This window comes from Lepidochelys olivacea, assembly GCF_965140295.1.
Source record: "Lepidochelys olivacea isolate rLepOli2 genome assembly, chromosome: 4".
In the NCBI taxonomy this organism is placed as follows: domain Eukaryota; kingdom Metazoa; phylum Chordata; order Testudines; family Cheloniidae; genus Lepidochelys; species Lepidochelys olivacea.
The window spans coordinates 37,142,082-37,155,835 of NC_140414.1; the positions used below are offsets into that span (position 1 = coordinate 37,142,082).

Here is a 13,754-nt window from a genome sequence, read left to right on the forward strand (position 1 = left end):
GATAGATCAAGACACACTATGGACATTTTAGTGCACAACACCATGGTCCAGACAGCATGCAGAAGGCTAGTGCAGAGTAGATTTACATCCCAGCTTGTCGCAGTTTGTATAGACAAACCTTCAGTGAGACTGTGCTCATCCATCCCAGAGACAACTGCATTTTCGTGGTGTTGTATGAATATTCTTTGTGAAACATTTTTGGAAGTTGGGATGAAAAGCGAATTTTTCTCCAGGGGTTCCTGAGAGTTGCCCCAGTAAGCCTTATTCTTGGGTTCTTCTCTCTTCACAATAGACTGACAGGCAGTTGGACAGTCAGAAGAAACGAGTTTTTCTGCAAAGGGGTGCTGCACAGATGAACCAAGAATACAGATTCTCAATAATTTCCAACAAGAGTTGTTTTTTTTTGGGGGGGGGGGGAAGAGGTTTGTTTCTTGGGGTTTTTTTTTTTTTTATTACAGTTCCCTCCCTCCAGCCCCAGTCTGAAATACTCTAAATCTGTTAAAAAGAAAAGGAGTACTAGGGGCACCTTAGAGACTAACCAATATATTTGAGCATAAGCTTTCGTGAGCTACAGCTCATTTCATCTGATGCATGTTGAGCTTCAGGACGTGCTTCAAATGTTATCTCTTTATTAAGGCTTTTTGAGAAGGGAGGAGCAATAACAAGGGATGATATGTCTAGGTGAAGGCAGAGTACTGTAGGTTTGATTTTTATCTCTGGGTAGGGGATGAGGGGAAGTATCTAAAAGGTGCTTTATCTTTTATGTCACCGCACTTTTAATTATGTCAAAAGATACTTAAGGCACAGGATACGCTTTTTAAGAATTAGTTATAAACAAAAATAAAAAAACTGAACTGGGTAACATCAACGGTACAGAACACCAGCAGAATGAGTACAGGGATTACTGGAGCTGCTCTCTCAGAAATCCATTTTAGAAGGAGGAAAAAAATTCCCATTCTTAAGCAAGTAGCTCCAAAAATCCATACTAGCAAGCTCTCAAAAGTAATATAAATGAGCTGAATTAGACTGGGGAAAAGAAGAGTTTTTAAGACTAATAAAAAATGATGAATACTATATTACAGCCTTCAGAATTTATCAGCCAAAAACTGCACCTAATGATTAATGTGTCCACACTCATGATTAGAAAACAAATGGATGGAATTACAGATTTATAGAGGCCATTTCCATTTCTATCCAGGAGTCAGCTTGACCTCTGGTCTAATGAGTTTTTAACAGACTGGAGATAAGAGAACCTTTCCTGGAAGTATGCTCAACTAAACCACCAAAGCAACAGTTGCTTTGGAAGTGGTTTGCCTTTTTGTGCTACTTCAAAGGAAATGATAGGGTAATCCGTTTCTCAGAACGTTTGTCCTTCCCAGATAACATTTAAGAGTTCAGACCACATATTCAAGATTCTTCTTTTGTCACATTTTGTGTTGAGGGCTCTCCTTGATACTGCTTGATTAATGTCTAGGCATTTTTCTTTGGAATGAACCAAGGCACAGTTCTAAACTCTGCTGTGTCAGGATAAAAAAAAAAAATACTGAAATCCAAGTATGAAGTAGAATGAGAAGCAACAGACACAGAGTGCTTACCTTTTCCTACAGGTCTTATCAATCTTAGCAAGAAGTCTGCCCCCTTGGAAGAGGAGAAGAGGACATTACAGATTGTACATGTGGTTAGGATTTTGGGTTAGACATCTGACCTTCTACATTTCAGGACAAACAACATGGTGCATCTGGTTGCTGTCCATTTTAGAAAGATGTTATCAAGGGCCCTTTTAATTTTTCTGCATTTTCAGGCATCTTCAAAAGAAAAACAAAAGTTGTCCTTAAGACCAGCATGTCAACATCTGCTTCTCCCTAAGCTAGAGCAGAAAGTAACTCCTGTGTGAACTAACAGCAATCACCCTTTATAACAGGTCACTCATTATTCCAAGTCCTCCATCTCTTTGGCAATTGACTGTGCAGAGGATGACCTATTACTTTAGCTGTTATCTGAAGCTATTTTCTACAGAAAGACACTGTATAAGAGTCAGCTATTATTATTACCATTTTTTTTTTTACTATTCAGTTTCACAACAGTATTTGATGATATTACCAGCACTGTCCATTTTATTGTGTGACATTCCATTGTTCTAGCTTCCAGGAAGTTATTTCAAATACCACTGTTTTTTGAACAAAGAAAACAATTTCTTTGCCCGGGAGTGGGAAAAGGGAATTTGCAAGATACATTTGACAGCTGGCGGCAGCACCACAGATGGCTCAGAGGCTGAAATAAAAATTCCTCAATACGTGCATTATGAATTCTTAGACCGCAAGGACCAGTAATCACACAACTGGAATTCTGAGATAGTTGGATTCAAGAGATAGACCTATGAAGTTGTTGAAAAGAAAATGACATGAGAAAATAAATAGCCAAAAGAAGACAAAGAAAATATTTTTGCAAGCCAGAATGATAATAAGCAGGTTGTAGGTTCATACAAGCACACTGAAAAAGAAAGTTAATGGCAGCCTGAATATGGAACCTGTACATTGTACCACTTAGCAAAAGCATATTCAGAGCATTAACTGAAAAATATACTCCTTTCTTTTTCAGTCCTAACATAGCTGTCTGCTCCCACACTTATGTGATGCCGCAACATACAAGCTGGACCCACAGAGATTTTTGGGCTGTAATAATCAGAAGACACACACCAGTTTAAGATTCCCAGCAGCACTTCCTTTTCCTAGACAAAGCATTCACACCATTGTCAAGATAGATGAATACTGGGTGCTGCAGAACAGCCAGAGCTAGCGTCATAATCCTACTGGGATTAGGAGTTGGTTGGAAAAAAACAAACAAACGCCTATATTCTTTGGCAGTGGCTAGTACACTATGGGAAAGCTAGTCAGAATGCACTGATAGACATACGCTAAGGTGATCTAGTACTCGTGGCTGCAAATACAAGGTTGGAACAGTAGAAAACATGATGTACTAACACAAACCAAATCACGTTATTTGTAATTGGTTAAGATGACTGTCTTTCACTAGCTACAATGTCATGACTGCTGTGACAGTTTGAATATCTCTGTGTCCAGTTATGAACCATATGTGGTTTTATTAATGCTATTTGTAAGCACAATAGTCACTGAGAATTAGGGCATGTCTACACTATGAAATTAGGTCGAATTTATAGAAGTCGGTTTTTTGGAAATCGGTTTTATATATTCGAGTGTGTGTGTCCCCACAGAAAATGCTCTAAAGTGCATTAAGTGCATTAACTCGGCGGAGCGCTTCCACAGTACCGAGGCAAGCGTCGACTTCTGGAGCGTTGCACTGTGGGTAGCTATCCCACAGTTCCCGCAGTCTCCGCTGCCCATTGGAATTCTGGGTTGATATCCCAATGCCTGATGCGGCAAAAAACATTGTCGCAGGTGGTTCTGGGTACATGTCGTCAGGACCCCGTTCCCACCCTCCCTCCCCCCCTGAAAGCAAGGACAGACAATCATTTCGCGCCTTTTTTGTCTGCTGCCAGCCAAAGATGTAAAGAATCGATGGAGTGGGTCAGAACAAGACATAGACCAGATTTGTTTTGGACTCATTTTCCTCCTCCCCTGTCTAGATCACACTGCAGTCAGTCACAGAGAAGGCGCAGCGAGGTTAATCTAGCCATGTATCAATCAGAGGCCAGGCTAACCTCCTTGTTCCAATAAGAACGATAACTTTGGTGCACCATTTCTTATTGGAACCCTCCGTGCAGTCCTGCCTGAAATACTCCTTGATGTACAGGCACACCCTTTGTTGATTTTAGCTCCCTGAAGCCAACCCTGTAAGCCGTGTCGTCAGTCGCCCCTCCCTCCGTCAGAGCAACGGCAGACAATCGTTCCGCGCCTTCTTTCTGTGCGGACGCCATACCAAGGCAAGCATGGAGGCCGCTGAGCTCATTTTGGCAATTAGGAGCACATTAAACACCACACACATTATCCAGCAATATATGCAGCACCAGAACATGGCAACGCGATACCGGGCGAGGAGGCGACGTCAGCGCGGTCCCGTGAGTGATCAGGACATGGACACAGATTTCTCTGAAAGCATGGGCCCTGCCAATGCATGCATCATGGTGCTAATGGGGCAGGTTCATGCTGTGGAATGCCGATTCTGGGCTCAGGAAACAAGCACAGACTGGTGGGACCGCATAGTGTTGCAGGTCTGGGACGATTCCCAGTGGCTGCGAAACTTTCGCATGCGTAAGGGCACTTTCATGGAACTTTGTGACTTGCTTTCCCCTGCCCTGAAGCGCATGAATACCAGGATGAGAGCAGCCCTCACAGTTGAGAAGCAAGTGGCGATAGCCCTGTGGAAGCTTGCAACGCCAGACAGCTACCGGTCAGTTGGGAATCAATTTGGAGTGGGCAAATCTACTGTGGGGGCTGCTGTGATGCAAGTAGCTCATGCAATCAAAGATCTGCTGATATCAAGGGTAGTGACCCTGGGAAATGTGCAGGTCATAGTGGATGGCTTTGCTGCAATGGGATTCCCTAACTGTGGTGGGGCTATAGACGGAACCCATATCCCTATCTTGGCACCAGAGCACCAAGCCGGCGAGTACATAAACCGCAAGGGGTACTTTTCGATAGTGCTGCAAGCTCTGGTGGATCACAAGGGACGTTTCACCAACATCAACGTGGGATGGCCGGGAAAGGTGCATGACGCTCGCATCTTCAGGAACTCTGGTCTGTTTCAAAAGCTGCAGGAAGGGACTTTCTTCCCAGACCAGAAAATAACTGTTGGGGATGTTGAAATGCCTATATGTATCCTTGGGGACCCAGCCTACCCCTTAATGCCATGGCTCATGAAGCCGTACACAGGCAGCCTGGACAGTGGTCAGGAGCTGTTCAACTACAGGCTGAGCAAGTGCAGAATGGTGGTAGAATGTGCATTTGGACGTTTAAAGGTGCGCTGGCGCAGTTTACTGACTCGCTTAGACCTCAGCGAAACCAATATTCCCACTGTTATTACTGCTTGCTGTGTGCTCCACAATATCTGTGAGAGTAAGGGGGAGACGTTTATGGCGGGGTGGGAGATTGAGGCAAATCGCCTGGCTGCTGGTTACGCGCAGCCAGACACCAGGGCGGTTAGAAGAGCTCAGGAGGGCGCGGCACGCATCAGAGAAGCTTTGAAAACCAGTTTCATGACTGGCCAGGCTACAGTGTGAAAGTTCTGTTTGTTTCTCCCTGATGAAACCCCCCGCCCCTTGGTTCACTCTACTTCCCTGTAAGCTAACCACCCTCCCCTCCTCCCTTTAATCACCGCTTGCAGAGGCAATAAAGTCATTGCTGCTTCACAGTCATGCATTCGTTATTCATTCATCACACAAATAGGGGGATGACTACCAAGGTATCCCAGGAGGGGTGGTGGAGGAGGGAAGGAAAATGCCACACAGCACATTAAGCACAGCACTTTAAAAGTTTACAACTTTAAAATTTATTGAATGACAGCCTTCTTTTTTTTGGGCAATCCTCTGTTGTGGAGTCGCCGGTTGGCCGGAGGCCCCCCCACCGCGTTCTTGGGCGTCTGGGTGTGGAGGCTATGGAACTTGGGGAGGAGGGCGGTTGGTTACAGAGGGGCAGCAGTGGCAGTCTGTGCTCCAGCTGCCTTTGCTGCAGCTCAACCATACACTGGAGCATTCTGGTTTGGTCCTGCAGCAGCCTCAGCATTGAATCCTGCCTTCTCTCATCACGCTGCCGCGACATTTGAGCTTCAGCCCTGTCTTCTGCCCGCCACTTACTCTCTTCAGCTCTCCACCTCTCCTCCCGGTCATTTTGTGCTTTCCTGCACTCTGACATTATTTGCCTCCACGCATTCGTCTGTGCTCTGTCAGTGTGGGAGGACAGCATTAGCTCGGAGAACATTTCATCTCGAGTGCGTTTTTTTTTCTTTCTAAGCTTCACTAGCCTCTGGGAAGGAGAAGATCCTGTGATCATTGAAACACATCCAGCTGGTGGAGAAAAAAAAAGGGACAGCGGTATTTAAAAACACACATTTTATAAAACAGTGGCTACACTCTTTCAGGGTAAACCTTGCTGTTAACATTACATACATAGCACATGTGCTTTCGTTACAAGGTCGCATTTTGCCTCCTCCCACCGCGTGACTACCCCCTCAACCCTCCCCCCTCCCCGTGGCTAACAGCGGGGAACATTTCTGTTCAGCCACAGGCAAACAGCCCAGCAGGAATGTGTCCCTGAAGAAAAGCACCCTATTTCAACCAGGTGACCATGAATTATATCTCACTCTCCTGAGGATAACACAGAGAGAGAAAGAACGGATTTTGGTTGAATGCCAGCAAACATACACTGCAATGCTTTGTTCTACAGTGATTCCCGAGTATGTGTTACTGGCCTGGAGTGATAAAAGTGTCCTACCATGAAGGACGAAATAAGGCTGCCCTCCCCAGAAACCTTTTGCAAAGGCTTTAGGACTACATCTAGGAGAACCGCAAATGCCAGGGCAAAGTAATCCTTTCACATGCTTGCTTTTAAACCATGTATAGCATTTTAAAAGGTACACTCACCAGAGGTCCCTTCTCCGCCTGCTGGGTCCAGGAGGCAGCCTTGGGTGGGTTTGGGGGGTACTGGCTCCAGGTCTAGGGTGAGAAACAATTCCTGGCTGTCGGGAAAACCGGTTTCTCCGCTTGCTTGCTGTGAGCCATCTACAACCTCCTCCTCCTCATCATCTTCTTCGTCCCCAAAACCTGCTTCCGTATTGCCTCCATCTCCATTGAAGGAGTCAAACAACACGGCTGGGGTAGTGGTGGCTGAACCCCCTAAAATGGCATGCAGCTCATCATAGAAGCGGCATGTTTGGGGCTCTGACCCAGAGCGGCTGTTCGCCTCTCTGGTTTTCTGGTAGGCTTGCCTCAGCTCCTTCAGTTTCACGCGGCACTGCTTCGGGTCCCTGTTATGGCCTCTGTCCTTCATGCCCTGGGAGATTTTCACAAAGGTTTTGGCATTTCGAAAACTGGAACGGAGTTCTGATAGCACAGATTCCTCTCCCCAAACAGCGATCAGATCCCGTACCTCCCGTTCGGTCCATGCTGGAGCTCTTTTGCAATTCTGGGACTCCATCATGGTCACCTGTGCTGATGAGCTCTGCATGGTCACCTGCAGCTTGCCACGCTGGCCAAACAGGAAATGAGATTCAAAAGTTCGCGGTTCTTTTCCTGTCTACCTGGCCAGTGCATCTGAGTTGAGAGTGCTGTCCAGAGCGGTCAGAATGGAGCACTCTGGGATAGCTCCCGGAGGCCAATAACATCGAATTGTGTCCACAGTACCCCAAATTCGAGCTGGGAACGTTGATTTAAGCGCTAATCCACTTGTCAGGGGTGGAGTAAGGAAATCGATTTTAAGAGCCCTTTAAGTCGAATTAAAGGGCTTCACTGTGTGGACGGGTGCAGGTTTAAATCGATTTAACGCTGCTAAATTCGACCTAACGTCCTAGTGTAGACCAGGGCTTAGATCATCCATTTTGTAGCAGGAATTTGAAACATAGTGAGGAAGCTATGTCTGGAAAGTGGTGAAAAAGCAATCAAGGGCCATTAACATTAACATTAATTGGCTCTCTCATGCTTGAACAATGGGTTTTTTGCCAGCTGGGCCTTTCCTTTGAATGGACTCTTCACCAAAACCTCATTTGGGAGAAGGGAGCTGGAACTCTCTCTGATCCACTTACATAGATGGGAAAGCTGCAGCTTTTTCTGCTTGACAGACACAGAGATTGGTTTTAAACGTGTGCTTCTCCAAGCCAAAGGAAGCCATTTCATCACCTGAAACAAGAGACCCAGGAGGAGGACAGCTTTCAGAGGGGTAGCCGTGTTAGTCTACATCAGCACAACAAGGAGTCCTTGTGGCACCTTAGAGACTAACAAATTTATTTGGGCATAAGCTTTCGTGGACTACAACCCACTTCATCAGACACATGGAGTGGAAAATACAGTAGGCAGGTATAAATACATAGCATATGAAAAGATGGGAGTTGCCTTAGTGAGTGGGGGGTCAGAACTAACGAGGCCAATTCAATTAGGGTGGATGTGGCCCATTTCCAACAGTTGACAAGAAGGTCTGAGTAACAACAGAGAGAAAATTATTTTTTGTAGTGACCCAGCCACTCCCAGTCTATTCAGGACTAATTTGATGGTGTCAAGTTGCAAATTAACTCCAGTTCTGCAGTTTCTCATTGGAGTCTGTTTTTGAAGGTTTTTTTGGTTGAAGAATTGCAGCTGTTAAGTCTGTTATTGAGTGTCCAGGGAGACTGAAGTGCTCTCCTACTGGGTTTTGAATGTTACAATTCTTGAGGTCTGATTTGTGTCCATCTATTCATTTGCATAGAGATTGTCTGGTTTGTCCAAAGTAATGGCAGAGGGGCATTGTTAGCACATGATGGCATATATCACATGGTAGATGTGCAGGTGAATGAGCCCCTGATGGTGTGGCTGATGTGGTTAGGTCCTATGATGGTGTCCCTTGAACAGAGTTGGCAACGCAGTTTGTTGCAGGGATTGGTTCCTGAGCTAGTATTTCTGTTGCGTGGTGTGTAGTTGCTGGTATTTGCTTTAGGTTGGGGGGCTGTCGGTAAGCGAGGACTGGCCTGTCTCCCAAGGTCTGTAAGAGTGTTGGGTCATCCTTCAGGATAGCTTGTAGATCCTTGATGATGTGCTGGAGAGGTTTTAGTTGGGGGCTGTAGGTGATGGCTAGTGGCATTCTGATACTTTCTTTGTTGGACCTGTCCTGTATTAGGTGACTTCTGGGTACCCTTCTGGCTCTGTCAATCTGTTTCTTCACTTCCCTAGGTGGGTATTGTAGTTTTAAGAACGCTTGATAGAGATCCTGTAGGTGTTTGTCTCTGCCTGAGGGACTGGAGCAAATGTGGTTGTATCTTTAGAGCTTGGCTGTAGACAATGGATCATGTGATGTGGTCTGGATGAAAGCTGGAGGCATGTAGGTAAGTACAGCGGTCAGTAGGTTTCGGAAATAGGGTGGTGTTTATTTGACCATCGCTTATTTGCACAATAGCGTCCAGGAAGTAGATCTCTTATGTTGACTGGTCCAGGCTGAGGTTGATGGTGGGATGGAAATTGTTGAAATCCTGGTAGAATTCCTCAAGGGCCTCCTTCCCATGGGTCCAGATGAAGATGTCATCAATGTAGCGCAACTAGAGTAGGGGCGCTAGGGGACAAGAGCTGAGGAAGCATTGTTCTAAGTTAGCCATAAAAGGAAGGAACATAAAAGGAACACAGAAGGAACATGCCTATACAATTCTGGGGGTTGGGAGGATTGAGACACTGGTTCCAGGGTCTAGGTGGCAGGATTGCGGGGTTCCACAGGGTCTGCACCTAGAGAGGGCGCCTGAGTGACCTGGAGCAGAAACACTGACATTAACTACACCCAGATCCCAGGAGCTTAGCAGCACATGGGATCTGATCACAACAGACTTGAATCTTCTCCAAGAACAGGACTGGACAAGGCCGTGACTGTTGTAACGGGAATAAGTCCTTTATGTGACATTACTGTAGCACATGCAAAACTATAAGCAGTAGGAAGGGAAGTTTGCAGTTAGCTTGCAGAATACCATGCAGATAGACTACTAACTTGTTCACCCCCTGTAGAGGAGTTTAGAATACAGAGTTTGTGTGGTCCAATGGTTACAGCAGCCTGGTTCTAATCCCAGCTGAGATGCTGAATCACTATGTGACCTTGAGGAAGTCATTTGACCTCCTTATGTCTTCATCAACCCAGCTGGAAAATTGGATAAAAAGCAGGACCTGGTTGAAAACCAGATGTACATCTGACATGAGTCTTCCTGGGTAAGTAAATTACAAAAAACCCTACACAGAACAACAAGAGTTTGATGCAGGTGGGAATGCCTTTATTTAGCACTTTATTATGTGTTTGATTAAAAAAGATGCACTGAGATTGTGACAGTAAACATAGCTAATTTAGTTGGGAAAGCATTTATACTATCAATTATATGAACTGGAAGGAAATGTAGCAGACAGAATATAACACAAAAAATTAAGTTTATTATAGAACTCCTCAGGAAACCTCTAACTTATGCACATGGGTATTTGGTGTACCACATCTTCATCTGACTCACACCAATTGTGATGAGAGGATTCAAAATACTGCTGGGTTTTATTATACTTTTCAAAAGCATAAGGATGACTTTGAAGGCAATGTTTAAGTGTCTAAATGAGTGAAATCACATCACAGGCTGTGAAGCATTCAGCAGGCAGACCTACCACTCTACAGTATTAATCCGGTGCTAATGTAAATCATGAGGAAAATGAACAAAGGTATAATTAGAAAAGGAAAAGTTGCTTCCAATACATAGCATACTGTACTTCAGGATGTTTTAATAAATGTGCTATTTTTCTTTTTCACTGCATTGTCACTATGAATGATTTAATGGGCCTGACTGCTTATAAAGCAGAAGTTTTAAAGCTTAACACCTTGAGTTTCTTTAAGGTCTATAGCATTCATCCTATAAAAAGGGCAAGTGAATGAATAAAGTCCTTTGGAAAACAACAGATACTCCTTATAAAGAATTATCCTAATGACATCTGCAAAGCCATGTGGTTTAGTGCTTAGACCAAAAATACTTGTGATCCATGTTACCAGTTTTTGATCCTGACTCTGCCACTGACTGACCAGGGACAAACCACTTCTCCTACGCCTTAGTCTGAGTCAGCCCAGATGTATAAGGTAAAATAATAAGATACTTTTTATTGGACCAACAAATAAAACAATGCAACCGACAAGATTTTCGGCCAAAACGGTCACCAGATGGAAAAATTAGGTAAAAACAGACTTCTCTGAAAACCAGATGCTGGTCTACGCATTCCTAGGTAAAAAATTTACCAATATGACAGGATGTGATGGGGACAACAGGGGAAAAAACATTAAATAAAATCTCTCACTAAAAGGCCATGTAATGACATCTGAACATACAATAACAAGCTAAATTTAACAAGGATTATTAACATACCTCACGCTTCACATGGACACCCTTTCCTTAATGGAAATGAGAGCCATACAAACCTCTCACATCCTCCTGCACTCCCCTCCTCCAAAGAGAGCAAACTAGTGACAGAAAAGCAAAACTAACATCAAAGAGGGTCAGGGTTTCACCCCATTTTAGAGGTTATTTTATCGTGGGCTTCAGCTAAATCAAAATATAAGTACATCTACTAGGCCTGCACATTTTAGAGTTAATGTTGCTGGCATAGTTTCCATCATGATTCGATTACAACCCACAAGCAAACACAGCAATTCTCCTTAATACTTTCAATCGCCAGGATACACTTACCAGGGAGACTGTGGTTAAGGATATTCTTGTTTTAAAATAAAACTTTATTGGAGAAATTAAACTCCACACGGATTCCCAGACTCTGAGGAGTCTCATCATCTGTAGTCTGGCCTGGCCCGGACAACTAGACCTATTCACCAGTGTGAAGGCTATGAGGCACACTGTGCTGCAATGCACTAGCCATTTACTTATAAAGCTCAGAATTTTAAATCCCAACTGAGGTCATAAGAAAAAAAAAAAATTGTGATCTCCCTTGTAGTCCCTAGTGGGCATCTGCCCACAAAACAAAACCACCACACAACTTGGTACAATTAGCAGTCTTATGAGAGTTTAGTACTGGGATAGCAGGGGTTTTGAAGGACAAGCCTCAGGTTCTGTGGGGAGGGAAGCCTGCACAGTGCCTGTGTGTACCTATTAATCTCTCTTTTTCCTCAAGATAAAATTACATACACTTTTGAAAATTAAGTCCAATCTGCACCTATAAATCCCAGTGGCATTAGTGGGCTTTCTGACTGTAGATCAGTTTTCAAAAAGTCATTGGAAGACAAAATTGACAAATGACATCAGGGAGAAAGTCACAAGTCACAACCATTTTCGGTTATTTTATAAATATTAACCCTTCTCTTAAAAGTACAATTATCAGAGTAACGTACTATTGCCACAGTTTCAAACTTCAGTGCCTAATATTAGGCACCTAAATCCTACTTAAGCATTTACATGAAGAACTGGCCCAGATTAAGCCTAAATTAACTTAATTTGGGGGTTTTGGAAAAATAAGCAAGGCTTTTGATTTTATAGTATAAGTCTTATTAGTGAAAAAATACAGTCACATAATTTTGAACTGTTGGAATACAAAGCAACAGAATCACTATTGCCAATCACAAGTATTCAAAAATAATGAATCAGGCCCCCAAAATCATAACTCCTCTTACGGTTGTTAAGCCAAAAACAAACTCCTCTGGGTTTCAAGGCTTTTAAGGTGCACATTATCAAGCTTTTCTCTACAACCAAGAGGACTAGAAACTAACAAAATAAAATAAAAGATTCTCACATGATCAAATAACTCTAGAAGCTTTTCAAAAGCACCAAATATCATGAGACTCACAATAAGGTGGCAAAAGTTGGCAATGTAATGAAGTATTACATAAAAGAATACGGGGCATTCCAGAGTGCATAAAGGATCTGCAATTCCATCTCAAACCATTAGTGAGATCAGAAAGCAAACAATCCCAACCAATTAAAAAGGTCAGCAGAAACCAAAGTGGAATTACAAGTTTATAAGAAGTTTTGATGTACTGTATTCAGAATACACAGCCACAAATTAGTGCGAAACTGCCTATTCCCATTTTGTTGATGCGATGCACTACAAGATTCCCACACTATGCCCCCATTACCAGGAGAACAAAGTTCACCATCAAGAGAAGAATGGCATCATTATATTAGGAACACTGAGAAAAGAGGGTCAAGGTAGAAATAAGTCCCATGACCCATACGAACCCCAAAGCTCTCAGTGTAGGAGGAGATAAAAACTAAGCTGATACAAATGAAGATATTCCGCTTTGGTTTTTTTGCAGTTTGAACGGTGAAGTTTGGGGGCAAGGAGACATAAAGGCAATTATAAGAAGCAGTAAAGATGAAAAATAAGCAATCTCCACCTTCTTTTGACACTACTTTGTATATGTACAAAAATAGAGATACTGCTTTGGAATTAGTGTGTCCTTGTGACTTTTACGCAGTTTCATAAAAGGGTCCAGGATTCTGAAGTACCCATAGCGTCTGGACATTTTCCACTGCTGTTTTGATTGACCCAAAGTTACATATGGAAGAGGACAACTTTTGCTGGTACTCTCACATCTCTGCATATTAAGTTCGTCTTGAGAAGGCAGTGAAAAAAAGTCAAGATCACTGAATTTAAACAGGGGATAAGGAAAAAGAAGGAAGAGACCAGGTCTCAGGAAGTGCTCCCACTGGGCCAAAATCTTGCTCTTAGTTACATGGGTGCAAATCTCACTGAGATCAATCATGGTCACATCCATGTAACAAAACAGGTTTTGGTCTATTATTTCTATTTCACCACTGATGATGAAACTTCAAGAATATTAAGTACACATCGGATGCCAAGTCTTTCAACATTGTAAATCTGATATAATGTATAATAGGTGAAACATCCATATAGGATCATCACAAATTAATACATTCTTCCAGGTATCAGGAGAACTATAATTGGGAGAAATAATACCTTACATTTACACTACCTATCAGCTAATACCTTGTGTCAGCATCGAGTGTGGCTTATTATGTTATTTCTCAATTAAGGCAATACAACATGATCCAGCCACCTACAACCATCACAATATTTTGTACCACTTTTTTGTTTTGTTAAAAAAAAGTGGTACAGTTTCCTTTCC

The 13,754-nt window shown here is 43.3% G+C and overlaps 2 protein-coding genes across 6 annotated transcripts in view; both read right to left on the bottom strand.

The window, feature by feature from the left end:
• The window catches only part of TBCK (TBC1 domain containing kinase), a 210,826-nt gene that overhangs the window by 163,330 nt on the left and 33,742 nt on the right, over positions 1-13,754 (bottom strand). The gene's annotated exons all lie outside the window — the stretch shown is intronic.
• Positions 1,781-9,518, bottom strand: LOC311520100 (uncharacterized protein; the record flags this gene model as incomplete). The annotated part of the gene is made up of 3 exons (XM_084627339.1): positions 6,557-9,518; positions 5,542-5,980; positions 1,781-1,805 (listed from the first exon to the last, which is right to left on the bottom strand). Exons 1-3 carry the CDS (start codon positions 7,137-7,139, stop codon positions 1,781-1,783), a joined length of 1,047 nt encoding a protein of 348 aa, XP_084483465.1. The 5' UTR covers positions 7,140-9,518.